The sequence below is a fragment of the Vicugna pacos genome, chromosome 33 (assembly GCF_048564905.1).
Source record: "Vicugna pacos chromosome 33, VicPac4, whole genome shotgun sequence".
Classification (NCBI taxonomy): Eukaryota; Metazoa; Chordata; class Mammalia; order Artiodactyla; family Camelidae; genus Vicugna; species Vicugna pacos.
In genome coordinates this window covers 16,966,165-16,991,312 of record NC_133019.1, presented here as the reverse complement: position 1 = coordinate 16,991,312, position 25,148 = coordinate 16,966,165, and the positions used below count along the sequence as shown (strand labels likewise).

The window sequence follows — 25,148 nt, the reverse complement described above, 5'->3', positions numbered from 1 at the left end:
TTAGGATTAGGACCACCATGCACTTTGCTCCTAGCCTCTGCCTGCAACCCCTGGACACAACCTCTATAAGATGCAGCTCCCATCCACAGGGCCAGCAGAGGAGTGGGTCACCCATTGGTCAGAACTTAGTCATTAGGGACACACCAAATTGCAAGGGAGGCTGGGAAATAGTCTTTAATGGAATTCTAAAGAGTCACTGAATTCAAGGACTCTGTTACAACAAGAAGTGGAGAGTGGATATTAGCATTTCTGCCACAACACTATTGAGAAAAATGTTTTAAACAGAAGGTAGGTAATCAGGCTGAGAGAAGGGGAAGTTAGAAAGTTACAAACTGGCAAGCTCGGCATTATCAGGAATAAAAGTTACCCTGTTGAGATGATGCGTTTGTCTGCCAGACAGCTAGCTCCCTGTCGCGAAGATGGACATAGCAGGCTATCAGAGCCTCAGGCCCATTTGTCTAAAATTGCAGTGGCTCAGTCTGAGACCAAAACTCAGAAGACAGTGGCCTAGATGGGGCTTCTGCCCCGCTTCACAAGAGCGTGGTGCTGGAGAAAAGGCGAAGAAATCAGACCCATACTCCAGCACTCAGTACTTTAGTTTTTCGACAGGAGGCTCACTTTTATTTATATTGGAAAATATTTTGCTTACTACAAGAAGCAAATGTTAAACAAATAAAAAAAAAAAGGCCTATGGTAGGAGTTAGAAGGAGCACACATTGGGGGCTAGGGTGGTGAGGAAAGCTTTTCCAGAGGAAATGGGGTCATTCTTTCCCGGGGGGAGGGGAGCGGGTCATCTCCTTTCTAGCATAAGTCCGAGGCTGGACAATCACCCCACCCATGTGCCCTGCAAAAAGCAGTATTTTTTCCTTGCTGGGCAGGACACCCTGTGGTTTCTGGTAGAGTTATTTTCCTCTCGGCCAAAACTAACTTTGTCTCCTCTGGACGCGCTCCACTCTGTCCCGTAACTTGCCTGACCAGTGGGCACACTGCCTGCTTGAGCATCTCTTCTCCCCACGATTCCTTTCTCAGTTGTAGCCCTGAGTGCCTGGACTGCAGCCTACCGAGCCCCAGGCAGGTCTCAGAGTTTGCCTCTCCCATTGGCCCAAGTGCGGAGCCTGGGAAGATGCCCCCGAGGAGTGGGGCCACGATGTGGTCCGGTTTTCAGCCACAGTGCCGTCTTCATTAGATTTCGGAGAAGCGAGACTGGGATATCCCTCGGCCCCGCGCCCGGGGCAAGCGCAGGATCTCCCAGGGAAGCTCGGAGAGGGGCAGGGAGCTGGCTCCCCTCCTCTGCTCACTCCCCGCGGGCGGGCCGGGCGTCTGGCGCCAAGCGCGCCGACGGAGGCGCTCGGGGGCGGGCCAGCCGGCCGGGCTGCCCTCCCCGCGGTGACGTCCCCGGGGGCGGAGGGGCGGCGGGCTGGCTCCGCGCCCTTCCCGCCTCCTCCCGGTGCCGGGTACGTCGGTCTTCGGGAGATGCTGCTGCCGCCGCTGGAGCTGTCGCGCACGCCGCTGCCGGTCCGCCCGCTCCGCCGCCGAAGCGCCCAGGCGTCCGAAGGCGCACCCGAGGCGGGCCATGCGGCCGGGAGCCGCGCTGCTGGCCGCGCTGCTGGCCGCGCTGCGGACGGGGCCCGGGGGCGCGAGCGGTCGCCTGCTAAGCGGTGAGTGCGCGCTGTGGGGCGGGGGCTGGTTCCCGGGCGCGCTCGTCTGGTGCGCCCACGGCACCCTAGCCGCTGCTTCAGGGCCACGGTGCCTCTTCTCTGACCCCACGTGGGGTGGATGTAGGGGCGGCACCCCCGCCCCCCCCAGTGCACTCGGCCGTCCGGCGCCCCTTGCTTCCAGGGGAGCAATCGCCCGGCGGCTGAGAGCTGCGCCGGTTCCCTGCGTGTCCTGGATCGCTGAAAGTCCGTTCTCGGCCCAGAGTCACCGGAATACCGGGAGACTTAGGGCAGGCGGGACAGCGAGCAAACTGCTCTCGTAGACATCCCCTCTGTCCGCTCCATTGAGCGCGGCGCAGTAGTCCCCGGGACCCCCGCGGAGGGAGGTCTCCTGTCCCCGGAGACGTTGGGACTCGGGATCCGCTGTGCCGTGGGAACCCAGCCTGCTAGTCCCGGTCTCCTCTGGGAGGGGAGGGTGGCAGGATCCAGTGCCTGGAAGAAAAGCGCTTAAAGACTGGGAAAGAAGCCTAGTTAGCGGGGGCAAGCCCCGCCTGACTCGGCGGAATGACTCTCTCTGCTTCCTTCCTTCTGTCGTGTCACTGCAGCCTCAGACTTGGACCTCAGAGGAGGTACAGTGCTCTGGCTTCTTGCCTCTTCCATTTGTCCTGCATGTCGGAGTCGGGGAGGGATGTCCGTGCCCCTATCTCAGATTTCCTTCGCAGGCAACAGATTGGCCAAGAAGGGTGGAGGAAAACGAAAACCTCCACTCTTATCCGTGCTTCCGAAGCTGATTGAAAGAATCTTAAGTTGGTTTCCGGATGGGCTGAGATGCAGGGCTGCGAAAGACCAGGGTAGCTGAGTTCGACTGTTTGGGTTGAGGACTGCACCGACTCTGTCCTCGGTGGTGGGGAACAGAAGTCCTTCCTGCCCTCCCTCTTCCTGCAAATGAGAGGAGAGAGACACTTCCTGAAGGCAGGGGAACCAGATGCACCCTCGGCCTCTTTCCAGCTCTGGCCTTCTCTGGCGCTCACTGGCTGACCTGGGATGTGTGGCCAGGCTGGGCCATACAGGAAATTCGTTTAAGGTATTATGTTTTCCCTTGATAATCCAACGATGGAAAAGAGGGGACTGCCAGGAAATTCAGCTCCAGGTTAGGAGTTCCTAGGGCTCATTTATTTTCCCTCAGCTGCCTCATTTCTGCATTTAAGGACTCACAGAAGCGGGGCTGGCTCGCCTTCTCCGCGGCAGCATCCCAGCCACAGCCTCGCTGACAAGTGGTCCCCAGTCTCTCTGGAACACCTTACTGAAAATGTCCTGCTTTTGAGGCCTCCTAGTTTGCTGATGAAACAATCCTGTCAGAGTTCCTCTAGCAACTGTAGAAAAATGACAGAGAAGAGGAGAAGATGCAAAACTTTTACAACTTGTTGATCACTGAGAATTTCTTTACAAAAGCGATGAAAGAAGAAATAGAAAATAAGAATTCATAGGAGCTTTCTGGATTATCTGCATGTGCTCTGTTCCCATTTAGCACTGAAAATGCAGTTAACTGTCCGTGGCCTTTTGCCCTGTATTCTGGACAGTACTGGGACTAACAAACGCCATCTGGCTCCCTGCACAGTTGCAAAACAAATTAGAAAGATGAGAACATTCCATGATGGCTGGGAAGAGGTTCCCAAACCAAAATCCTTTATCCCTTGCTCTTTGGCAGCAGGTCATACCCCCGACCCACGATCTGGCTCTCCATTGCAAGGGATTCCCCTTGCTGAAATCAGGTTTTCACTTGTACATCTGGATTCAGAAACACATGCTGTGTGTTCCTGTGGGCAAGGACGTGGCATGTGTTTCTGTATTCCTGGCACCTAGCACAACACCAGACACAGAGCAGTATACGCTGTACATGCTGATTGAACAAAGGAGCGATGAGGCTAATGTTTTTGGTGTGGCAAGGCTTCAGGCACCCAGACACAAGCTAGGGTGGTGGGTAAGTGGTGAACGGATTTGTCATTCGACCTCAGTAGAATCCCATCCGTTTGCCCTATACGGTTTTCAGGCCTTCAGGTATCAATCAGATGAGACACATGACAGGAACTCCCAGTGCAACGTGAGCCTGGGGTGGCGTGGAGAGCACGGCTCAGTGGTTACGCTGTAACTTTGTAATTAGATCAGGGCTCTGACTCAGGTGATGCTACTGATAGCTTATATGACCTTAGCAAAACTACTTAATTTTTCTGAGCCTCAGTTTTCCATTCTGTAAAATGGGGCACAAACAATCTCTACATCACGGAATTATAAGCATTCAGTGGGATGAAGTACGTATGTAAATATAAAAGCCCTTAGCATAGGACATGCCTCATAGTGAGAGCTCAGTAAACCTTAGCTGATGTCTTTAGACGAGATCAGTAGCGGAAAACCCCACGGCTCTGATGTTCTTAGCTTCCGCTTATACCATAGACTGGGTGATTCTCAGTCCCTCTGCAAAGGCAGAGGGCTCCAATGTAGAGGAGCTCACCTTTGACATCAGAAAGCCTCTCCTACCTAAAGGAACCTCCAAACAGAGATAACTGACTTTAAGCCACACTACCCCCTGAGGCTCCCTGATGGCATGAAAGTGTTATCTGTGTGCCTTTAAGTGAAACCATACATCTTCATCTACCTCCTTTTTAAAACTTAATTTTTAAATGTTTGCTTTTCAGTAATCTGTAATGGAACAAACAAAGCATGGAGTTCCTACACAGTTTAGTTTGCATCCTCATGCAGCGACAGGATGTTCATTTGCTTTGAGAGCCTAAGTGACACTAAAAGGGTCCACTGATGAGTGGTCAGATTCCTGCCTGGGGGTAGCTTCATTCAGGTGCCTCCAAGCAGCCCGGCCCTGGTAGGCTTCTGGGGGCACTGAAACAGGTTGGCCTCTTTTTTCTCTAGGGCAGCAGGTGTGCCGGGGTGGAACACAGCGGCCTTGTTACAAAGTCATTTATTCCCATGATGCTTCTCGAAGACTGAACTTTGAAGAAGCCAGAGTGGCCTGCAGGAGGGATGGGGGCCAGCTCGTCAGCATCGAGTCTGAAGATGAACAGAGACTGATAGAAAAGTTCATTGAAAACCTGCTGGCATCTGATGGCGATTTCTGGATCGGGCTCAGGAGGGGTGAGGAGAAACGGGGCAACGGCACGGCCTGCCGGGACCTTTACGCTTGGACCGACGGGAGCACAGCAACATTTAGGTAAGTGTGTGAACTCACAGCGGCTAACTCACTGCGCATGACTCAGAAAGGAGGCAGGCTGGAGCCACGGTGCCCGGTTAGTGGGGCAGGCAAAACCCTGAGGGACAACAGTACTGGCATAGCCAGTGACCAAAGTGGCCAAGGTGGTGAATGAGCTCTAACTGGGGCCCAACTCATGTCCTGAGAGCTCTGTTCAGGAGAGTGTGGCCCAGAAGCATTGTTTCAATGGTACACGATGCTTGAAGCCATTGGTTCTGCCTATCTGCCCGTTTGGACTAGAACCCTAGTGAGACATTAAAGGCCTGTGGGCTGAAGATTCAAGATAGGGCCCCAGACAACAAGGAATGACGGGCAAGAAATTAGAGCCAAGATCTAATTCTCTGCATTGGCCAAGAGGGGATTTAAGGAAGCTTGCAGTTACCGCACTGGACTCACGTCACACACCCACCCCCAGCACTGTGGCATGGCCATCGTTTCTTCTTAAGAAATTGCAGTGACATGGAAAAATGTCCAAACATATCCAAAGTAAAAGGCAGATATAAGACTGGGAAAATGTAGCAAAGTTAACAGAATTACTATCTTTTTACAATGAAGACTTTATTAAAAAGTCAATAAAGCACTAGATGTTTATGGAAGTCAATAAAACCCCAAAAGATAAAGAGGCAAGGGCCCCAAACAACAGTTCACAAAATAGAAAATCTAATTTGTAAACAATAATATGGGGGGGGTAGTTTAAACCCCTTTTCAATCAAAAGAATGAAGATTAGAACATACATTTAAGACAGCATGTCAGTATCTATCCAAGTCCACGTTACGCTTATGCTAATCAGATCCACCCCTTCATCTAAGTTCCGGCAGTATCTCCTCCAAGAGCCTCATGGGCCTCTCTTCTGGGAGAAACTCTAAAAAGGAAGGTTAGTAGGAGGAGCCACACTCCCCATCACTGCAGCTGGTCCCAGATGAGTGATACCTACTGACCTCCCTCCTCCTCTATTCAGTCTACATTCCCCCTCACCCTCTGCTCAGGGAGCCTCAATGGCTTGCTTACCTGTGGTGAGACCCAGACCCTCATCCCTGAGGCCCTAGTCAGCTGGTACTTCTCGGGCTGGAGTGGTTGCACTTTTCCATTTACCACCAAAATTAGGCATGTGAGTACCGACAGGTACCCAAGTAGATAACCTGGGTGCCAAACATATTTCTTCCTGCCTATAACGTGTAATAGCAGAGATGCCTTCTCGTCATGAGGAGGGTCAGTACCTCCTGTAAAGATCATGACTCCTTGCCTGCGGGTCCCTGGACACAAATATCCCAGGTCCCCAAGTGGCAGCCAAAGCTCATAGTTCAGTAAGACTCTTGCTGGATCTTCTGGTGGAAGGATGCCCTCTTTGGGTACCAGGACCCCTAAACCCACAGAGCTCAACATTGCAGAGACAAGAAGCACAAATTCCCCAAGTGATGGTGAGCAGGGCTTCCACCCCCTTGGTTCCTAGACCCCAGCATACTTACGGGGACACAGGATGATACATAGGTCATTGATTCAAAGTGTGCACTGCATCTTGGAGGATGGTGCTCCATCTTGACAAAATATTGCCTCTAAGGTAGTACTTCAGCTGTGTTTTCAACAAGCTCATCCATCACTCTGTCAGACTGGCAGCTTCAGGATGGCCAAACGTGTGATACAACTAGTAAACTCCCTGTCTACTCCCCCATCTCCTTTGCTATAAAGCATGTCTCTTGGTCTGATGAGGTGTTATATGGGATGCTGTGCTGTTAGATCAAATACTGTGTAAGTATTTAGATGGTGGTGCCAAGACCCTGAGGCAGGAAAGGCAAACCCATATCCAGATTGTGTGCCTCTTCCTATCAACATGAATCATTGCCCCTCTCAGGATGGAAGGAGTCCAATGTAGTCAACTTGCCACCCAATGCTAGTCTTGCCTCTGTTCCTGGCAGGTTGAATGCTGGGCAGTAGCTGGATCAGCCTTGGTGATGGGGAGCGGATACTGCTGAGCCTATGCATAGCCTCCATCCCTGCTACCACAGCTACTCCAGTATGTATCCGTCACACCAGCACTGGGGCGGCTGGTAACAGGCTGGCTGACATCAGCTGGCTGAATCACTCTGTCTCCTGGGTTGTTTAGTGCCTCTTCCATGCTAGATACCTCTTGGTTGTCTTTACCATAGAGATTTGCATATTTGATGTCTCCTCCTGTATGTCTACGCACATCACTCTATCCAAGAACACCTTGTCCCCAGTCTTCCACCCTTTCTCTTCTTAGACTCCTGATCAGTTGGCAAAGCTCTTTGCCTTACCCCTGAGTTTTTATATATTCTAACCTCCAATTACTTCTCTTTTCATATAAGGTGGCTAGCTAGGGGCACCAGCTAAGCTCTGGCCATCGGGAGGACGTCTCCTTGCCACTTGATCTTTCAAGGCCACCTCCGAGTGGGGCTGTGGTGTAGCTGCTGCCCATTTGGAGTTGCACCCTGACGCGTGGCCGACTCACCCATGAACCAAGCTGAGACTGAGTCTGTGAGCTAGTCATGACGGACTCCCTTCCAGGAGTAAGCTGGGAGACAGGCCCTGTTCCACAGCGGGAGATGTCCTGGCCGTCTGTCCTAGTGCTCATGCTGTGCACTTCGGTCCTGTTTTATAATGGATCGATTCCAGGCCTGCCCAATTTTTCTGACGAGGTGTGTCTTCCGGTATCTCAGTCACGATGAACAAGTTGGATTGCATGGTCTCTTGGTGCTCCTTGCCTAGCAGCAAGCCAGGGTTTGCTTGGCAAAAGGTGATTTTTGTCTCAGCTACAGATAATATGGCCTTCGCATGCAATCCTAAGGGTCTGCGTTGTGATTCTGCCACTGGGGCTTGCGCTCATTCTATGTGGCATTATTACTCTCACCACTGATACCTCTAATAATAGGGTCTGCTGGATTATGTGGCCCAAGGGGCAAATCTGCTTACACCACAGCCTAGAACTGCTTCAGAGCCCTTTTCTGCCCCAGGCCCCACTCAAAGACAGCTGTCTTTCATGTCAGCTGATAAATGTGCCAAGCAGTATTTCCAGGTGTGAAATACTCAGCCTCTAGAACCCAAAGAGGCCTGCCAAGTGCAATGCTTCCTTCTTCAAATTATTGCAAGATGGTTCATATTATTCTAAGAGGCAGTAATTTATCCTTTAATTTGAAAGAGATGTTCTGGCGTTCCCTAGATCACAAGACAGCTGCACATTTTCACAAAGTAGCAGGGCCCTGAATCTTCAGAGTGTTTGTCTCCAACCCTTGAAGCCCATGAGTCTTACTAAGGCCTCCAGTCCTTGTTCATCTAGCAATGATGTCAGCAACATGGCAGACCTGTGTGATTCTCTGCAAGCTACCAGGACGGTCCAGGTCTCTTCACATCATATTGTAACAACAGGTAGGAAAGTTAACACAATCCTGAGGCAAGATTGTAAGTGTACCCTGTTGTCCATTCCAGATGAATGCAAACTGTTTCTGATTCTCTTTCTGATACAGATAAGAAAGAATGTGCTCGCCAAATCTGCAAACCAGGGACCCAAGGGCACGTTAACCAGCGCTAGCAAAGATACCACATGAGGCTTAGCAGCTGCAATGGAGGCTTCTACTGGGTTCAGTTTGTGCTACTCCATTGTCATCCTTCAGGACTGCCTGATTTTTGCAGGAGCCAGACTAGCAAATTACATAGAGACATGACAGGGAATACCATTCTCCTAGTCTCTGGGTCTTGAAAGGTGGCACTACTTTCTGTCATCTTCATCTAGTTAAGACACTGGTCTTTATTTAGTATCTTGGAGAGGATGGGGAAGAGTGCAATTTCAAAGGCTTCCATTTGACCTTCTCCACTATTAGCTCTTACCCCATAGGTTTTTAATTCATATATTTTGAGATTGAATAATGACCACTGGATGAATCCCACTGGGAGCTGATCCTGAGCCAGAAACCCATTTAATACTTGGCCTCGATACGCTCCCGCTCAAATGGGTAGCCTTAATAACACTTCAAGTCTTTGGGTTGACTTGCACCCTGTGTCCAACTGCCCTTGTAATATTTGGGTATTTCTCTTTCCCCAGGATATGGTTACTTGAGTAAATGGCCATAAGTCCCTTTGGGAGAATAGATGAAATTATTACCATGTGCACTGGCCATGGTGTGGCAGGGCCTTCCTCCTTCTAGCAGCAAGTTCCTAGCCTGAAAGCTGGTTCAAGTCCAGAAACTAGATGCCAAGCATAATATTGCATCCATTCCATCATCTGTGAGAAAAAGAACATAAAGCTAGAGGGCCGGTGGGGAGGAGGACAAGACAAGTCAAGGTAGGAGGTCCACCAACAGGGTTGGGAAATGGCCCAGAGGTAACTAATGAGGCGCAGAGCCCAGCCCCAGGCAGGGTCCCCAGCTGTCCAGGCAGTGTCCGAGCAGTGTGGCAAGCTCAGCTCTTATCCAGGCAAACTCAACCCAGTGGGTGCAGGAAAGGATTTTCCTCTTGGAGGACGGCAGCACAAGACGCAAGCAGAGCCGTACTGGGGTGCTACCTGGAGACCTGTCTCTTAGCTGTCTCCTAAGAAGGGGCTCCAACAAGAGCTAGGCAGAGCAGCAGGGCTCAGCTAAAGTCTGAGCATCAGGGCATGATCTGGGTCCCGCAAGGAGACAGCTTAGCTGGGTAACCCAGCAGACTACCAAGGCGGGCCCGGAGTCAGCACGCAGGGTGGGTGCCCGCAGCAGTTAGACTATCTATGGAATCAGAGGCTCTAACCTGGCACCCACATACCCAACGAGATGGCAGCACCATTTAATTCCAAGTACCCCCAAGGCTGCTAAGGCACCCCATCCAGGAGCCAGGGAGACCAAGACAAGAAATCAGGCAGCAGAGGCTGACAGGGCTCACCAGCCTGATGAAGTGGGAACAACTTAAAAACTGAAAAAGACAATGTGGGCCTCCCACTCTTGTCCCCACCCCTTCTCCTGCTTTGAAGCCTTCACATTTTGGAAAGTCTTGCTCAGATGCTTGAATTTTCTATCTATTCCTTAGAGCTAGAAAGACAGTTATGACTGTTGAAAAGGATGGGGCGATGGGAGCAGGGCAAGCTCTGGCTGAGATAAGCCATGCCTCTTCTCAGCGCATCTGATGTCTTAAAAAAAAAAAAGAAGAAAGAAACAAAGGAAGAAAATCCAGTTAGCCAAAATCAAAAAAGAAATCAGACTGTCCAGACTGGCCCTGCCGGCTGCTTTTTCTCATAATTACTTTGCAGACATTATATGGTAATCTATTCTTCCCTGCAGAGAGGCTGTGGCAAATGTCAGATGACTGATTGTGATGTCCGTCCTAGAAAGCGTGCGCTTCTGCTTATTGGCAACACTTCAATTCCTCCCTCTCTCTTAAGTTTGTGGCTCAGTGGAATTCGATGGGAAAACCAAGGCTTTGCAGGCTTGCAGCATCCTGCTCCAGTTGCTGCCACTGTTGACCCCTTTCCTGCAGGAACTGGTACGTGGATGAGCCTTCGTGCGGCAGTGAGGTCTGCGTGGTCATGTACCACCAGCCATCAGCCCCCGCCGGCATCGGGGGCCCCTACATGTTCCAGTGGAATGACGACCGATGCACCATGAGGAACAATTTCATTTGCAAGTATTCCGATGGTAATGAATTCTCTCCCAAGTTATGTGGCTGCATTCTGAGCCTCCTCTCTCATTTCACAAGCAGCTGCTGGTTCCAAGAATTTGTCGTGTGGTCTCTGAGAAAGAGTGTTGCAAATGCCAGCAGTTAAACATTGGGAATTCTTACAAAGGGAAACGTAATGATGCTTCCTCACGGAGGAGTAATTGTAGCAAAGGAGAGAGGTATCCGATGCTACGAGAGGGATGATGAAATGAAAGGATCTGATGTATGTATGAGAAAACAAGAATTATGAGAATTGCAAGAAACAAAAAGCCCCTTCAGTGGACAATTACAAATTCTTATTCTTTCTGTATGTGAGGTTGTACACTGTAGGAACTTGGAATGAAGGAGAAATGGGAAAGGATGCTGGCCATTATTCCTGCAAGCTCTCTACCAGCCATGTGAGATTATTTTCTGGGGCTTTAAGGAAACAGAATAACCAAAAGAGGTAGATGATAAAGGACACCGATTTTACCGGCACTGGGCAGATGGCAGCACTTTGACGGGCAGGTTTAAACTCCTCAGGCCACCCTCTATCAATGCCTTGTAAACTCAACTGGAATTTGCTTCCAGATCTGTTAGGGGTTTTGAATTGGCTACAAGTCTGCAGTCTCACTGTGCCAGGGTTTCCCAAACTCCTCCATTAAGTCAGACTTTGATCTCGACATGCCATGGTTTTTGCTCTGTCACTGAAGTTTTCCACCTCCCTGAAGCCAACTGCTTGACCTCAGTTCAGCATCCTCTCCTGACAAGAGGAGAGTGACTTGTTAGTTATGTCTAGTTGGGGACCAGACAATCCCGTCATTTTAAAATTGTTTGAATTTGACTGCTCTTGCTGCTAAAGTGTTTTCTTGTGCCCTCTTCACCCACGCAGAGGAACTCCTCTCCAGAGACCTGGCCCTCCTCACCGTACAGAGTTGTCTCAGGCAAGGAGGTTGCAAGGACCGCGGCTGGCTTAGCGGGGCACCTTTTCAGAGCAATGGAAGCAAGACCCATCACTTTTGTTCATTACATCCTATGATCTCTGTGATTTAAACGTTTGTGCTTTTTAAATGTTTTTTGAAATGAGAGGTTTTGACTTTTGTTTTCGTATCCTTTTATTTTGGGACTTTGAATCCAGTTAGTCTTTTAGAATCATGTTCTTGATGAATTTTGTTATTGCCTGTGTTAGACTGAGTCCTGGCAGGAAAGAGATGACACGCTCAGAGGACACTACGATGATACTGGCAGAGGTGTGGGCACAGGGCACAAGAGGATGCAGTGCCCGGGGACCAGCTAAAACTGTCACTACCCCCAGGCTTCCAGGAGCAAGGGGAGGGAACGGTTTTAGTGGAACTGAGAGAATGCCTCTGCCTCCCACTGGTGAAGTCCAGTCAAAAAGGGAGCCCCAATGACACAGTCCAGAGAGTCCCTTGCTTCGAGATCAGTGATTATTGCTCTGAAACATCCCAGATAGGAATCAATCAAATGTCTTGGATTGCTTTAATACAGTCCAGGGACAGAGTAGCTGGGACAGAGTAGGGATGACAGTTGAAACCAGACCAGCCGCACATCGATCAGAGCTGAAGCCGCTTGATGGTGCGCAGGGCTTCATTGCACCAGTCTTTCCACTTTGGGGTATATTTGGAAATACTCATATTTAAAAGTTTTAAAATACTTTATTTAAAAAGAAAAAAAAAAGTACCCAGGTAAAGCCGGGGGAAGGCTAGCCTTTGTGCAGAAGTGATTCTTTGCACTTGCTAACCTAGTTCCTGGTGTCTGATTACACTAAATAAGGTTTACCAGATGACTAAATGAGCAAGTCAGTGAAGACCATGCTCTTGCCAACTTCATCCAGGTGGTGTGGAAATTTAGTTATTATTCTCATTCTTGTTTCTTTCTGCTGCAGAGAAGCCAACAGCTCCTTCTACGAGACCTGGAGGTAAGACTGTCGTTTGAGATTTGGGTTAATGTGGGCTGTTTCACAATCTCTCTTTCTAGGTCTAGAACCATGTGTTCTTTAGACTAGAATATTCAATGGAAAGATCGCTGGTATTAACCTTCACCATTTGGACAGGTACATACACACCTGGTCATGACAAGTGGTTCATTCATCTCACCTCCAGTGGTGCCTTTCTCTCCAATGTCTGAAAGGGAACAGCTGCAAATTCAGTTTGGGATGTCTCTTGTCATTATTGACAATGTGAAAGGAATAATTCAATCTAACGAGACAAGAAGTGAGCCACACTGATAATTTATGGTCTGAGAAGTGAGTCATTGGCCCTTCCCCTTGGCACCTCAGTACCTTATGAGCCTTGATGCCAGCTGCCTGCTGGTTGTGTCTGTACGGGATTCTTGGCAGCAAGAGTCGCACCGGAAAGATGAAGACAAGTAAATCTCTAGCCCAGCAAATTCAGCTCTTTACTTGTCTGTTTATAAATGGCACTGGTCACACTGGTACTGCTTTTTGGCATCCCACCCTGAACCTGGTAGGACCTCAGTGAACATCTAGATTGTGATGTGTTTTTCCAGGTTCCCAAGTCCATGTGTCTCTCTCCAGGTGAAGGAACGGAGCCAGCGACACCCATACTTCCAGAAGACACAGAGAAAGAAGATGCCACGGAAACACTAAAAGAAAGCAAAGGTATCTACAGAACTCTCCCAGGGAAAAACAGATCACTGGATTCTCTTGATCACAAATTACTCGTGGTTACATTCCCTACTTTGTTCCTTCCCACAGCTACTTAAAAATGGAACCAGACAGGGCACTTGTGGCTTTGTAAAAACTGCATTAAATGTTAGATTTCATCCATAAAATATGCAAATGGAGTTATCCTAAGACAACTGAGGGGATCAGACGAGACAGGAGGGGAATATCTGCATGAAGCGGGAGGGAGCCTTGAGAACCACCCAGAAGCCTGGGTGGGAAGGGTGGAGGAGGGTGTTGGGGTCGGGGGATAGGGTGGACTAGAGAATGGATGTAGAGAAATAAGAGCAGAAAAACCCAGGCCATGATGCATAACAGCCATGATTAATATTCATTTGTGAGACAAATAGAGGAAATGGGCAAAACATCTTAAATGTTAAATCATAAAAGATAAAAGAAAATGGGGTGATAAACAGGAGTGCTAATGGACTTTAAAATTTTTTTGGTTTTTTTCTTGAGGGGCAGGGAACTACCTTCATTTATTTTTAATGGAGGTACTGGGGATTGAACCCAGGACCTCATGCATACTAAGCATGCGCTCTACTACTAAGCTATACCCTCCCCCAAGTGCTAATGTACTTTCAGCCTCAACTCTCACCTTGGGTTAAAGAGGAAAGTCTGGGCTAGTTACTAGACTTATTGTGGTGATCATTTCATGTTGTATGCAAATATCAAATCAATACATAATACATCTGAAACTAACATAATATTGTACGTCAACTAGATCTCAATTAAAACAAAAAGAGGAAGATCTGGGGGTTTGTCACTGAGCAACTTTTTAAAAATCACTTAATTTTTCAGTTTAATCATTTGTACAATGGGAAAAAAAGTTTTTTTCTCACCTACCTGAGAACATTACTGTGTCCATAAAATGAAATAGGATATTGCAATACTGCAGTTCAGTTCTGACACTAGCCACCCCAAGTTAGCAGGGCTCACGACAGGTTAAGGGCTCAGTCCCCAACAAGACAGCTTCTCACTTCCAATATCAGCACAAGTTCAGGGGTCCCCAGGCCACCCACACTTCTGATCAACTCGGAGTGCCCACGACCCCCTCATGTTCAGTTATTCACTAGCACAACTCACAGAACTCAGGAAAACACTATGCCTGTGACTGCCTTTTGTTATAAAGGATGCAAACCAGCCAAATGAAGAAACGCATAAGGTGAGATCTAGGAGGGTCCCAGTGGAGTCTCTGTGTCCTCTCCCTGTGGAATCAGGAGGCCCTGTCACCGTCCTGGCACATCCACGTGTTCACCAACCAGAAGGCTCCCCTGAGCTTTGGTGTGCAGAGATTTTATTGAGCTGTCATTACACAGCACAGCTGATTTGATCATTGACCCATCATTGGCCGTGTCATTGAACTCATCCCCTAGGCCCCACTCCTTCCCCACCAGCCCTCTATCCTGTGTCATCTCTGTCAACATAAACTCTGATCTGGTCTAAGGGGCTCATGAATAACAAAGTCGCTCCTATTACCTGAGAAATTCCAACGATTTAGAGCCTCCCTCTGAGGGACAAAGGCCAGTCAAATTCTTTATCACACAACAGATGTAATGCTTTGGAAAAAGAAGAAAGTGCTATGCAGAGGTGGGTAGCATTTTTATTGCTCATTGTTATTCACGGTGATATTTAAAGTGGGTTTTGTCTGGGGGTTTTGGGGTGGTTGTCAGGTTTGCAGCCTCACAGAAGAACAAAGCAACAACTTCTGGATGGGTCAGGAATCTTGGACCAGTAAGAGTAGGAAAGGGGCCAGTCCTCAATCCTTGATTCCTCCCAAAGCCCCTTGAGAGAAAATTCTCTGGTTCTAAGGCTTAAAGGACAGGAAAGTTCAGGATGGGAGATCTCTTGAGTGCCCTCCACAGTCCCTGCTCATGGACCCGACTGGATCCAGTTAGTCTGAGCCAGAAATGCTGGGAATGCTCTGCAGCCTGATTCGCATGCTTCACGTGACCTTCTCATTCCTGGTTATAACACTGAGACTCCTGGTTTACTCCCCGCCCCCCCCCCCCAACTAAATCCCATCTTGGAAACGACCATTTCTGTCCTTAGACGCAAAGACGTCATTTCCCTCAAGCAGCCTCTGCCTTGTTTACAAAGAGGGAGGACAAGAAAAGAGATCATCTCTTTCCTCTGAAAAAAAAATTTGATTCACAGAAATACCCTTCTTATCGTTTGCACGAGACCTGAAAATGTAAGCTTCTTTTCCCTCTATTCCTGCAGATAATGGGACAGGGAGAAAATCCTCATTTACTGAAACTGGAAGACTTTGCAGGCTGGATTGACCGTGTATCTGTTCCTTGCAGAATGTGCTCCTTGGAATACTTGGTGTTGATTATGATTGTTCAAGCCTGTTTTGAAGATTTAGAAACATCACTAATGCTGACAATGTACGCCTTTCTTTTCAGAAGCTGCCTTGAATCTTGCCTACATCCTCGTCCCCAGCATCCCCCTTCTCCTCCTCCTTGTGGTCACCGCCGGTGTATGTTGGGTTTGGATCTGTAGAAGGAGGCAAGTAACACCTTCATCATGTAAATCTTTGTGTCTTCTGAACTCTTTGAGATTTTGGACATTGCGCTCTTTACTTCATTAAAAGCCATGGCAGCTCCCAGAGAATCACCGCTGTAGATTTGAGAGTAAATTCTCCAGCGAGCTCAGGGCACTCAGAAATACTAAGCATGTGCGCTTAGCTGTGATTAAGAGGATGATCTTACATTCTTTAATTTTTGTGAACGATTTTACATGACGTGAGGGGAGACTGCGTTCACCAGGGTTCCCACATGTCACTCAGCAAAGTGCTCTCAGAAATGTGTGCTCTCACTGCAGAAATGTCTGTCCTTTGTTAATGGATCATGGGCCACCATTTTTGAAGTACCCAGAGCTCTTCTCAGCTACCTTTTTATTCCCCATCATCATGGTACACATAGAAGAAGACTGGCATTGTCATTTTACAATAGGAAAACAAAGGTACAGTTTAAGACTTGACTCCCTAGATGGCCAATTTAAGACAAATTAGTAAGATTCCAATGTAGAACCTACTTCATTTAATAACAACTTCCTTATAGGATTAGTAGAAGAATTAAAGCAGTTAATATACACAGAACAGGTATACAGTAAGCTCTCAAAAAAAGTTCTCTCATGAGGGGGTGGGTATAGCTCAGTGGTAGAGCACATGCTTAGTAGGCATGAGGTCCTGGGTTCAATCTCCAGCACTTCCATTAAAACAAAAAAATTAAAGAAACATGTTATCTCTTAAGATGATCATTTTTATTAGTTAACTCCTTTTCATGTAAAAACAGAATTCAGTTCAAAAAATTGCAAGTATATTGTCTTTTGGGGGGAGGTAGGGGTAGGTAATTAGGTTTATTTATTTATTTACTTATTTTTAATGCAGGTACTGGGGATTGAGCCCAGGGCCTGGTGCATGCTAAGCACACACTCTACCACTGAGCTATACCCTCCCCTCTGCAAATATATTTTTTAACTGCTTGCTCTGCAGTTGGTTCTTGATTTCCTTTCCTTACTCTATTTAGCGCCTCACCACCACGATTTGGGAATTGTGACTTTAACGCTGGAGTCTATTTCAGGGATTTTTAACTCTTTTTGTGACAAAGACCCCTGTAGCAATCTGGTGAAGCCTGTGGACCCCTTCCCAGAACAATATTTTAAATGCATAAAATGAAATACATCAGATTGCAAGGGAAGCAATAACATTGATGTATAGTTTAGCAAGGTATTTCCAAACATGAATGTGAAATAGTAATACATGGGCTTCTTTATTAATTTAGTGGTGGGTGTAATACTGACGTAGAGATGAGCATAAAATATATTAAGGCATCTTAAATAAGAACTGTGATGTGATATGAAAATGTCTATGATTTTTGTTGGTGATCAAGTCAAAGGTATTACTGCTTCCCCTCAGACTGACTGCCCACATTCAGAATTGAAGGACAGGGGAAATTTCACTTAGAAATTTTTTTTTAATGCGGTATCTTCCCTTATGCAGTTCTATCCGTGGACCCTCTGGGGGCTCTGGGGGTCCCAGGATCACCACCACTGTTCCGTGCTCTGGCAGCAGTGGCTGATAGATACAAGGGCCACTTTCCTGTTTTAGCCCCGCCCCACCCCGCAGCCCCCACCTGTAGGTGAGAAGCGCCGCGTGCAGCGACTGCCCGGGGTGGCGCCCTCCGCCCAGGACGGGAGGCACGGGATGCCCCGGCCCCCTTGCCTGCTCAGCCCTGGTTCCCTCTCCTCCTAGGAGCCGGGAGCAGCCGGGCCCCAGCTCGAAGGCGCAGCATCCCCGCTGGCCCGCCGCTCAGCCCGGGAACAGCCCGGACCTGGAGGTTTACAACGTCATACGGAAGCAAAGCGAGGCGGACTTGGCCGACACGCGGCCAGACGCGAAGAACATTTCATTCCGAGTGCGATCGGGAGAAGCCACTCCCGACGCCGTGTCTTGTGACTACGACAACATGGCTGTGAACCCGTCCGAGAGCGGCTTCGTGACGCTGGTGAGCGTGGAGGGCGGCTTCGTGACCAACGACGTGTACGAGTTCTCCCCGGACCGAGCGGGGAGGAGCAAGGAGTCTGGCTGGGTGGAAAATGAAATCTACGGTTATTAGGATGCACGGACAGGAATGAGGGAGACGAGAAAAGCAAAATTCTCCTATTTTCTATAAGGAAAATACTCAGAAGGCCCACGACAGCGCTCAGGTCAGGTCCTGGGGGTGAGCATGAGACCCCGACAGCCCCTGCTGGATCCCCAGTGTGGGCTGTACCCCTTATCCCAGCCCCTCACCCGCTCCGACTGCTGAGATAGCGCCTTGCCCAGGGTCTGGCACATCGTAGAAAGTAAAATAACTGCTCGTCGGAAGTGACTATCAAGAGACAGTGCTTTCATTGGCGGGGAAAAGGCTGCGGCTGTGGAGTTCGGGAAATCAACCTCCAGCTTTGTTTTTCTTGCTCTGAACAGCAGTGCACAGAATCACAAAGAGACAGAAATGGCAGGAGCTTTTCAAAGCCCATGTGTGCTAGCATCACGCTGACCTGTGCATCAGTGACTCTTATATCTGTTTTTTTTCCCCAAGGAATCAAATCAAATAAAAAGCAGGAAACAGAATGTTAGTCTGTGTCTGCAGACCTTCCTCTGCATGTGGCCTCGAGGGACCTTTTTTCTTTCTCCTGACAACCAAACTTGGAAAGATCTAAAAGCGAAGTTTGAATCTTGGCTTCTGGGCTTATGCGTGTTCCCAGCTCTGATATACACGTTGTTCTGTCTGCGTGTTTGTTTGTTTTATTGCAGCATCGACATAATATTAGTAATAATACTAATGATTTTGCCTTTTTGTTTTTGGGATCTGTTTCAAATACTTTCAGACTCAAAGGCAGAGAAAAGTGGCTTATCATTCATTTACCATATGCAGTTCTGAAGGCCGTTATTTAAATCGTCAGTAACATCCCTCTATCAGCTTGATAATCTTATTATTTTAACCACTCCTCATTTATCTTGTTTTTGAAAGGTTTGTAACTCTCTCATACGTGGAGGCCCAAACTAAGCAGAGTTAACTAGTCTGGGTCAGAGCAGTAATGAATTGTGGTCCCTGCATAATTGCCTGCCCTCCTGGGGCAGAGAACACGGTGGGTAGTAACAGCATTTATGCCTGCTTCAGGGAAGTGTGTTTTGTGGAGTTACAATATTTCAAGCAAAAAGAGTGATCCCAGAAGGACTGGTTTATTATCCCAAACATCGAAGTTCCCACTTTTGCTTCAGATCTTCCCGGCTCTATGACCCTTTATCCTCTCCTGTCTCCCTGTACTCTGGCCCCTACTAGGCTACAAGCATCAAGAAGGCGGGAGTCCCATCCGCCCTGTCAGCCGTGTACCCCCTGCACCCCAGACAGCACCTCGCACGGAGCAGACCATCCATACTTGTTGGATGGATGGACAGTTCATCTTTCAGATTGATGTCAAATCGCCTAAATATTTCAACTTACAAGTTTGCAGGACCCATTTTTCACACTCACCTGGGTAGGGGAGGTAACTGAGTTATTTTAGTTTGAAAAGCACTCCGGCTGCCTGGGGAAAAGGAAGCCTCATAACAAGTAATCCGGAGCTGGCGAACTGTGGTAACAACTTGATTATGTCGCTAAAACTTACCATGAGGACCCATTCTTTAGGTTGTAGTCAGAGCGAGCCCTCTGCATAGTCCTTTTGTTGTCAGTGTCTTAGCTCCCCTGGACTCACAGATTGCCCTGGTTTGTGTTTGCACACAGCTGGTCTTACTTACTTACCCAATTTCTTTTTTCCTCCTCAGATTTACCAGCTCCCTTTCTATCTCTGATAATTGCCCTTCACTAATTTAACAACACTTGTTAAATGTTGTTTCATGTTCAGACTGAACATTGAACTTATCCTGGTATCATCTGAAAATGTAGACCACCTGTTTCATCATTTAAAACCATAGTTTCCAGCTTTTTTTCCCCCACTGTGACACACAATAGGTGAGATGTACATATCAGCTAATTCCTTGGGCCCAGCCACTTAAAAATAATTTCTTGAACACCCACTATGTGCCGCACACGGTGCTAGCCGTGGCACACAGCCAGAGGTCAGGCTGAGGCTTAGACAAGTTGGGTTGTAGGTTATGTACATTTCCCAACAGGGTGGCTTCAGAGCTCTTTTTTCCTTATGTCATTCATTAAGGCAGTTTTAAGCATACCTACTGTGTGTTAGGAGAAATGCTAAGTGCTAGACACAGACTGCTGACTACGTGCTAACTGAGACATGAGATGGAGCTTACGTTCTAGTGGGGAACGAAGCCACAGCAGAACACGAGTGAGTGAAAGAGAATGTGTTATAATTTGGTTTCTTTTTTAATTGGGTTTTGTTCAGTTGTGTGCAGCTCTTTCTAGTCTCCCTTCCCTTTCCCTTCCTTTCTGTTCCTGAACACTTGGGTCCTAAAGCCATCAGGTAAATCAGAGGAAGGGAGGCATCTGTTAGTAATTATAACTGTATAGCACAGGAAACTATATTCAGTATCTGATAGTAACTTATGGTGAAAAAGAATATGAAAACAAATATATGTATATTCCTATATGACTGAAGCACTGTGCTGTACACCAGATATTGATACAACATTGTAAACTGACTCTACATCAATAAAAATATAAATAAATTAATAAATTAATTAATTAAATGTAATTATAGATTATAACCCATTGGATAAACAGGAAGCCATGAGTCCACACTGATATAAAATAATAAATTAATAACCAAATAGTGGACAGCAAACTGTAGGTGCCAAATGAAGGCCTAGGAAGCTGCACGCTCAGATATGGAAAAACAGCAAAGCTGATTCATCTGTGCGTCCTCTCTTTTTTTTCTTCTTTCAAAGAACAGCAACTGGTTAGTGATTGCTAACTAATCTCAAGTTATTTTCAAATCCTGAATCTGAACAGCAGAATGAAATAGGGTCTAGAATGAGTCATTAGAGCCAGGGCATCAGGAGAAACCAGTTTTTCAAAATAGAATTAAGACCTGGTATATGTTTCAAAAATACAAAGCTGTGAAATATGTATTACCACAGAATAGGCACTCAAGAGTTTTCTATTAACATGGGTTGCATATTTTAATCAGCAAAATTTTGAGCTCATCAAGGGCTCAAAATTTGAGCTATTCTATTCGTATCTTTTCCTCAGATGCCTTAAATTTGGGGCAAAGCAGGATCCAGCAGAATTCATAGTTGCTTGTCTGTACTGGTGTAATTAGAGGAAAAGGCTGGTGAGCATTTCGCGTAAGGCAACTTTTGATAGGAATCCGGAAGCTGCTTTAATTGTTTCCTCCACCAGGTGGCAGCATTAGGGTACAATAGAAATTTTATTACTCAGTTTATTAGTTTCTGACAATTAACTTCCTGCAACTATAAGGGAAAGGGAAGTAAAAAATGACTTACGGAGAAGTAACATAGTACAATAAAGTAGTTAAAATCCTGGGTTCTAGAAGGAGAGTGTCTAGGTTCTAAATCCTGCTTCTGCCTCTTACTGGCTGTGCAATCTTGAACAAACCACTGAATTATTTAAGACTCAGTTTCCCCATCTTTAAAATGAGAGTAACATCACCTACCTACAAGTGTTGAGAGAATAAAATCACAAGTATGTGCAAAGCACTGACGGGCTGAATTGCGTCTACCAAAATCTATGTGTGGAAGCCCTAATCCCCAGGACTTCAAAACATGACCTTATTTGGAGAGAGGGTCATTGCAGACGTAATAAGTTAACGCGAACGAAGTTATTCAGGTGGACTGCAATCCAGTGTGGTCAGTGTCCTCATAAAAAGGGGAAACTTAGACGCAGACACTCACAAAGGGAGAATGGCATATTGAAGATGAAAGCCGACTGGGGAGTTGCTTCCACAAGCCAGAGGGCACAGAGATCGCCGGCCACCACCAGAAGCTGGGGAGAAGCATGGAACAGGTACTCCCCACCTCACAGCCCTCAGAAAGAGCCAACCCTGCCAACACCCTGATCTCAGACTTCCAGCCTCCAGAGCTGGGAGACAATGCATTTCTGTGGCTTAAGCCCCCCGGTCTGGGGTACTTTGTTAGGGCAGCCCTGGGAAACAGCACGTAATAAATACTAATTAATATTAGCTGATACTAGCCCTGCACACTTTTAATATAATTGCACTGAGGCAGCAGGACTATTTCTACTGTAAATTGAAGTGCATTTTGCAGCTCTTATAGATTTATATCCACCGCCCCTCAATTCATGACGTTCTGTGGAGCCAAAGAGAGCAAAACTCCCAGCGGAGAGGGGGAGTTCAGTGAAACACAGCAGGATACTCGCTAACAATGAGAATTGTAAGGTCTTCGTTCTCCAACCAAGCTCGCACAGAGGCCACATGACTCCCTAAAGGGGACAGAATTTGGAACCCTGCGGTTTTGAGCCTCAGCCACATGCTGTAAAGGTGTTAGTTCTTACCAGAGGGGGCCTCCCGGGGTTGGAAGGTTGGATTTAATAATCTGTAATATCCCTTTTATCTCAGTGCATGAATTTTAGCCATTTTCCTTGGATAACAGCTGGGAAAGGAAAGGGGGCAAAAGGGGCTTGGTGGTAGATCTAGACTCTGTAACAGCCAATTTTGTTAAAGGTCAAAATCAGCTAGGTAGGATCAAGGCTGAGGAATTGCCCCCAGCCCCCCACCCTATGCCATTTCACCCCCAGCGCTACCCCGGAGGCAGTGAATAAAAGAGTCTTCAATAATTGAGCTGGTATGGACAGCCTTGCAAGTTGTCACACTTGGCAGATAACTCACCCCAGATCATCCCTTCCCCAGACTCAAGGTAGAGACTCAGCCCCACTGGGAGGGCTGGAGGGCTGCTGGCAGCTCGGGGAATTTGGAGCTGCCTCTTCTGGGTGCATCATAGACAGGACATAGGAGAACACAGAAGTACCTGCGAGGTAATACCTTGGACTGGAATTTTAATGAAAAGGAATTATAGACATTGGGGCCTTGTTTAGTTGCTGAAATAAACCAACTAACCACATCTTGAGACAGCTGAAAAAAATTGAAAATGGACTGAGCATTAGATAAAATTAAAGATTTTCTCTGTTTTCATTAGAAGTAATAATTGCACAGTGGTTTTGTGAAAGATGAAAGGACTTATGGGTTAAAGAGATGTACAGTAAAATGAACTAATTTCTAGGATTTGTTTAAAAATATGTCAACAAGAAAAAAGAGGAGTGAATGAAACAAGATTAGCACACGGTTGGTAGTTTCTTATTGTGAGTGAGAGACACAGGGAGGTTCACTGTATTATTCTATTTTTATGTATGTTTGAAAGTTACCATTAAAAAAATTTTTTTAAATAAAAAGAAGGAGAGGGGAAAAGAATCACAGGTTTCCAGTTCTGATGAGAAAGAAATGTGACAATGAATATACACATGTTCACGTATAACTGAAAAATTGTGCTCTACACTGGAATTTGATACAACGTTGTAAAATGATTATAAATCAATAAAAAATGTTAAAAAGAAAGAAAGAAAGAAAGTTCTTCTTTTGGGGTATAAGGGAGAGGCTCAGACACCCCACTGAGTTTCTCCTTATAGGAAGTAATAATAATAAAGTGGCGCGGAGAGAACACTAGAACTAGTTTAATAACCATTCAGCTGATCTCCAGTCTCTTCCAGGGGCTCGGATTCATAACAGGATAGGATAGTAATTCACTGAGCACCCACTCTGTAAATACACTAAGAACCTATTTTCACAAATGTCTCTTTATTTAAGCCTCGTAATAAAACTGTTTAGCAAGCTAGATACTATTTTTATGAATCCCTGTGCTGATTATTCATCATTTGCCATTATCTCACCCCGACCCAGCCCAGATCCATGTTCTCCCCCTGTGCCCCAGCAAGCTGACCACTGCAGGCTGCATCACCCCAGCTCCTTGCCAGCCGCTTTCCCAATTTGGACAATGGGGATCTTCAGTGGGTCATCTGTGGGCAGGAGGGAGGAAGGATCGTGACATTTCCTCCCCACTCCCTTCTTGCTTCGGTGTCTTATCTACAGTGGTACTTGTGCCCTCTGCAGTTAAAGTTCCACCAGTTGCCGCCCACCCCTAGCTCTCACTGCAAACCAATAACTCTGCACCTTCTTGTCCCTTCAGCCCTGGGAGGGGTAACAGCTTCCTCCTGCGGCTATACTCTGGGTGCCTTCCCATCCCTTGTTTGCTTCCTTAACCCTATCTGTTCATTTGCAAGTAATTCTTTCATTTAACTCTCTTCCATCAAACCATCTGGGGTAAATTCCTATCAAGACCCTAACTGATTTAATCCCAAAGGCTATGGGGACAGAGTCAAGGGTTTTTAAAAGGAATATCACATGATCAGATTTTTACTTTAGAAAGTTCATCCTGGCCATAGTTTAAAGAAGAGATTGGAGGAAAACAAAACTGAGGGGCAGCGTGACCCCTTAGGAGGTTAACGTTCATAACAAAGGCAAGAGATTACAGAGACAGTAGGAATTAAAAGAAATAGGTAGATTCATGAGAACTTAAGGCAGCAGGATTAATAAGAAACTTCGCAATCGACTGGATATATAAAAAGAAAATGACAATCATAACCTGAATGGCCAGCACCAAGAAGAGAAAGGAAATAGTCACAGAGAAAAATATGGAGATCAAGGTGGGATGTGCAACACAACTTAAGAGACAAAGCCCTGAAATGCAGCTAACCTACCCCCAGTGGTAGTTCCATCCATAATGCAGAGACGCATGCACCAGCACTCACAGACTGAATCAGGCAGCACACGTCCAGTGCTGATGTCAGGATTACAGAGCAACCTCAATTAGCATAACTACGTTTTCCCCATAGATCTGTCAACGGGGAGAGAAATACTTGGGTCATGGGCATTCTGGTCTGCATATTTATTTCATTACATATCATTACTAGTCTTGTTTATGTACAAGACCACAATTATTTGGTTCCCATGATGCTGTCTCTAGACTGAGTCCAGTCCACTTTGAGACCCATGACAGATTGGAATTGTAGACCTGCAAAGAAACACCACCAGCCCTTTTCCTATCCAGGACCCCTACTCATATTTGCTGTTCCCTCTCCTTAAAAGACACCTTCCATCCCACTCCATTTAATCTGGCTAACTCTAATTTGTCCTTTATGACTCCATCTTTAAAGTTATTCTCTCCATAAGGCCTTCTCTGACCTCCGTACTCAATCTATCCCAATTACGTGGAGCAACATGGAGTCAGGAACTTTGTATGTTCACGTCTGCATCCCAGCACCTAGTTCAATGCCTGAGTCACCACTTGTCTTCCTGATTGGGCTGAAAGTACCTTCAGATCACAATATTTATCTGATTGATTTTCATATCTTTCCAGAGTGCCAAGAATGAAGCCTT

General features: G+C 46.9%; 1 protein-coding gene, 1 long non-coding RNA gene and 1 other non-coding gene across 3 annotated transcripts in view; 1 reads left to right on the top strand and 2 right to left on the bottom strand.

The window, feature by feature from the left end:
* The first annotated feature begins 1,436 nt into the window (after window positions 1-1,436).
* On the top strand, window positions 1,437-20,445 carry LAYN (layilin). The gene is made up of 7 exons (XM_072953943.1): window positions 1,437-1,658; window positions 4,578-4,875; window positions 10,373-10,530; window positions 12,438-12,470; window positions 13,089-13,172; window positions 15,644-15,746; window positions 17,494-20,445. Exons 1-7 carry the CDS (start codon window positions 1,574-1,576, stop codon window positions 17,855-17,857), a joined length of 1,125 nt encoding a protein of 374 aa, XP_072810044.1. The 5' UTR covers window positions 1,437-1,573; the 3' UTR covers window positions 17,858-20,445.
* Window positions 13,725-13,797, bottom strand: TRNAT-AGU (transfer RNA threonine (anticodon AGU)). Its single transcript has one exon. It is a non-coding gene; the product is annotated as a tRNA-Thr (tRNA).
* The window catches only part of LOC116279384 (uncharacterized), a 32,569-nt gene continuing 25,111 nt past the window's right edge, over window positions 17,691-25,148 (bottom strand). Inside the window, exon 6 of the long non-coding RNA XR_012066588.1 lies at window positions 17,691-17,826. This is a non-coding gene — a long non-coding RNA (uncharacterized lncRNA). The remainder of the gene's footprint in view (window positions 17,827-25,148) is intronic.

Excerpts from the sequence above, each read along its gene's own strand:
- LAYN (XM_072953943.1), top strand. The coding sequence starts at position 1,574 with ATGCGGCCGGGAGCCGCGCTGCTGGCCGCGCTGCTGGCCGCGCTGCGG. Across the intron at positions 12,471-13,088 it reads TCCTTCTACGAGACCTGGAG|GTGAAGGAACGGAGCCAGCG; the intron begins GTAAGACTGTCG and ends GTCTCTCTCCAG. Across the intron at positions 15,747-17,493 it reads GTTTGGATCTGTAGAAGGAG|GAGCCGGGAGCAGCCGGGCC; the intron begins GCAAGTAACACC and ends CTCTCCTCCTAG.